The sequence below is a fragment of the Pteropus medius genome, unplaced genomic scaffold (assembly GCF_902729225.1).
Source record: "Pteropus medius unplaced genomic scaffold, Ma_sr-lr_union100, whole genome shotgun sequence".
Lineage (NCBI taxonomy): Eukaryota > Metazoa > Chordata > Mammalia > Chiroptera > Pteropodidae > Pteropus > Pteropus medius.
Genome location: NW_024342471.1, coordinates 3790701 through 3794312, shown reverse-complemented (window position 1 = coordinate 3794312; position 3612 = coordinate 3790701). Strand labels below are relative to the sequence as shown.

The 3612-nt window shown below is 61.0% G+C and overlaps 1 protein-coding gene across 1 annotated transcript; it reads right to left on the bottom strand.

Moving 5' to 3' along the window:
- Nucleotides 1-1270: 1270 nt before the first annotated feature.
- Nucleotides 1271-3212, bottom strand: AVP (arginine vasopressin). Its single transcript, XM_039863670.1, has 3 exons — nucleotides 3089-3212; nucleotides 1655-1856; nucleotides 1271-1492 (listed from the first exon to the last, which is right to left on the bottom strand). Exons 1-3 carry the CDS (start codon nucleotides 3206-3208, stop codon nucleotides 1323-1325), a joined length of 492 nt encoding a protein of 163 aa, XP_039719604.1. The 5' UTR covers nucleotides 3209-3212; the 3' UTR covers nucleotides 1271-1322.
- Nucleotides 3213-3612: the final 400 nt, after the last annotated feature.

Sequence of the window (3612 nt, the reverse complement as noted above, 5' to 3'; positions counted from 1 at the left end):
TTGGCTGAGGCTCTGGCCCAAGGCAGGATATTGGTGTCAGGGCTCAGACTGACTTCTTTCCATCTTAGCTTCGTCCTGGCCTCCAAGTCAGGGGAGGATTCAGGAGGAGATGCAGCTTCTTGTGGCCCAAGACCTGGAGCAAGACATCCCAGGAGATGATGCAGAGAACAGATGGGGCAGAGAGAAGAATGGGAGGTAACCGAGGGGCAGAAGAGACAAGGGAGGGGTGTAAGGGAACAAGGAGAGAAGCCAAAGAGGGCCAAGGAGCTAGGGGGCAGTGCGGAGGGACAGTAAAGGGGATAAAGGGGCGTATGGCATAGAGGGGACAAAGAAGGACAGAGGGACAGAGAAGAGCATTAGCCAAATGCTAGCAAACATCTTTGCCCTAAAGTTACAAGTGTCAAAGGGTGGAAGGTCCTTGTGTTGGGAGTGTGTGTGTGTGTGTGTGTGTGTGTCTGTACATGTGCCTGTCTATTGCTCAGCCTGTTGTGTCTGTTTCTCTGGGCGTATCTGTGGTTCTGAATGTGTATCTCAGGATCTATATCTGTGACTGTGGTCAAGGATCACCCGGCATGTCCCTAACAATTATTTTCTTGTCTATATCTAAGTATGCATGTGTTTTGCGGGATGTATTGGGGGTGGGGATGTAGCCAGGGTCTCAGTGAGCTTCCTTTCTCAGGCTGGCTGGGCTGGCTGGACAGATAGCACGAGGCTCTCTCTGCTGGGTCCGGGGTGATACTGCCCCCTTCCTTACCCCCAAGGCACAGCCTTGGATGAAATAGACATTGGACTGGGAATCTGGGGACCTGAGTAGGTCCCTGAAGCTGTTTGTCCCTCAGTCTCTTGAGATGTAAATGGTGACAGGAACTCCTGGTCCCTCCTCGGCTTGTCCTTCCTGCCTTTCTCTCTGTCTTCTGTCGCTCTTAATGTCTGTCTCTCGTTATCTTTGTCCACCGATGTCTCCCCACCTCCTTTGCTGGAAGACCTCTAACCCAGGCCCTGCGGGGTCACTCTTGGCCCTGGCCCTTCGGCTCCCCCCGCCCCCAGGTCGCCCGTTCCTGGTTCTATCTACAACTCTGCTGACCCAAGATCGCTTTCCTTACGGGTTTTTGTCCCTTCCCTTCGGTGGATCTGTCCACGACTTCAGGTCCGAGAACTGGTTAGGCAGGCGTGTTTGTGTTGCAGGGAGTGGGGTAGGGAGTGGGGTCCGAGGCTCACCCTCCCGTCTTCTCTCTCCCCACCCCCAGAGACGGAGACAGACACCAACCCATGCATTTTAAAAGGTTTATTTTTCGCGCTGCGAGCGCGGGGCGGGGCGGGGCTCAGTAGACGCCGGGCGCGGCGGGCTCGGGCGCCCCTGCCAGCTGCACCAGCCGCAGCAGCAAAGCCTCGGTCTGGCCGTCCAGCTGGGTCGCGTTGCTCGGGTCGCTGGCGCGGGTGCGGCGGTGGAAGCCGGCGCCCTCCCGGCACTCGGGCTCCGTCACGCAGCTCTCTGCAGAGAGCAGGGGCTGAGCGCGCGGGCGGACCAGATCCTCACAGGCCCCCAGGACCACCGCCGCCCGTCCCCGACGCCAGCACCACCCGCCCCCGGCCCCGGCCCCGGCCCCGGCCCCGGCCCCGGCCCCGGCCCCGGCCCCGGCCCGGGGCCACGCACCATCGTTGCAGCAGATGCCGGCGGCGGCGCAGCGGCCCCCGCTCCCGCACGGCTTCTGGCCGGACTGGCAGGGCGACGGCAGGTAGTTCTCCTCCTGGCAGCGCAGCGCCTCGGCGGTGCCCACGAAGCAGCCCAGCTCGTCCCCGCAGCAGATGCTGGGCCCGAAGCAGCGCCCTTTGCCCCCGGGGCCGCAGGGGAGACACTGGCGGGGTGGCAGGGAGTGAGTGAGGCGGGCGGCTGAGCCAGGGGTGGGAGTTCAGGGCCGCTCTGGGCGGGAGGGCGGGCAGGAGAGGTCGGGAGGTTTGGGATCGCTCCGGTGCTGCTTTGGCCTCAGAGGGGTCAAAGAAGGGAAGCCAACATCTACTAACCTCCCTTGGTTTTCAGGTGATGGAGACTGGCTCTCAGAGACAGCTCGTTGAGGGAGGGGTCTCCCTTGGGCTACAAGCCCGGGAGGGACCTTCCTCGTCACCTCTGGAGCCTCAGGGTTGTGTACCCCTCTCTCAGCCGCTCACTAGCCCCATTAATCAAGCCTGACCTCCACCACCACCACCCATGTAGAGAAGGCCTCTGCCCTGTTTCCCCAAACACATCCAGTCCAATCCTGCCATATCCTGTCCTCTCTCTGGCCTTGCCCTGCCTCACCCAACCCCGTAAGCTGGAGGGCCTTTGCTCACCTGCCTATGGGCTACCCAAGTGGGTGGATGGAGCCAGAGGCCTAAGGAGGGCATAAGGCACCTAGGTGACTCATGCCTCCAAGCAGTGGGAAGGGTAGTCAGAAATCTGCCCACCGACCCACACTTGTTTGTTCAACAGCTCAAAATTGAACCACTGTGGCCTGGGCAGCATTGGGATTGAACATGGTGACTGGGTTTCTTTCAGCTCTGTTGAATGGATTAAAAGGGAATCGACTGGATATGCAACCTGAGAGAATCGGGCGAGGTGCCCAGGAGAACTTCCTTACAGGGTGCTAGGGTGGAACCTCCCACTCAGGCAAGCTCAGAGCAATGACCACCGTCTGTGTGGGGGCCAGGGTGGGGACCTGTGGCTAGGAGAGGTTGGGGGCTGGATGGGGGAGGCCTCGAGTGTTGAGTAGGACAGAGCCTCTGCTGCTCCTGCCAGTGCTGGCTGAGAGTCCCCCATGGGCACAGAGGAGGCCTTGCTGCCTAGTTCTTCCTGACCCAGCCCCAAGCCCTGTTACTGGGAAACTTCTCTTTCCTACATCCTTTGTCTGGACGGGGACAGTGTCCAGGAAGCCCTGCAGCCCATCCTAGCCTGGTCTCTTCTGCCTGGCCACACCAAGCCTCCCGTCTTCTTCTGCGCGCGCCCTAAAGCCTGCCTGTCCCGCAACTTTCCCCTTTCCCAGCCTCTGCACTGTGGTGCCAGGCCTGGGGCTCTGCCTCTTCCCGGCAGCCCTGAAATGGGCCATGGTCATACCTGTCTCAGCTCCAGGTCAGACATGGCCCTCTTGCCGCCCCTTGGGCAGTTCTGGAAGTAGCAAGCAGCAGTGAAGGCCAGCAGGCTGAGGAAGCAGGCGGGCAGCATGGCGTTAGGCATCCTGGCGAAGGTGGGCACAGCGTGAGGTGCTGCTCTGTGAGCTGTGCTGTGCTGCCTTGGTGGCTGCCTATTTATGTCTGCAGGTGTTCCCTCTGAGGCACTGTGGCCACCGCCCCCTCTCCCCAGTGACTCCTCAGGAGCACCCCGGGCCACCAGGTCCCAAGCCGTCAGCAGTGATTCAGGCGCCTGGGGACACACGCACGTGGGCCTGTCTGTGCAGGGGATGATGGGGGAGGAGTGCCAGCCTCACTGCTGTCATTGGTAGCAGCGTGGCCACAGTGTGACAGGACCTGCTGGGACTGTGATGAGATTGTGGCTCTCAGGACCCACAGGCAGGGGTCACGTGGAGACCATCTCCAAGCTTTCTGGCTGCCCAGAAAAGGCTGGGGGTCTACGGGCCCCAT

What these genes read in the sequence shown, in the direction of transcription:
- AVP (XM_039863670.1), bottom strand. Translation starts at nt 3,208, where the DNA reads ATGCCTAACGCCATGCTGCCCGCCTGCTTCCTCAGCCTGCTGGCCTTC. An exon ending in CTGACCTGGAGCTGAGACAG is followed by an intron (nt 1,857 to 3,088) that starts GTATGACCATGG and finishes CCACCCCGCCAG; the next exon opens with TGTCTCCCCTGCGGCCCCGG. An exon ending in CGGCATCTGCTGCAACGATG is followed by an intron (nt 1,493 to 1,654) that starts GTGCGTGGCCCC and finishes TGCTCTCTGCAG; the next exon opens with AGAGCTGCGTGACGGAGCCC.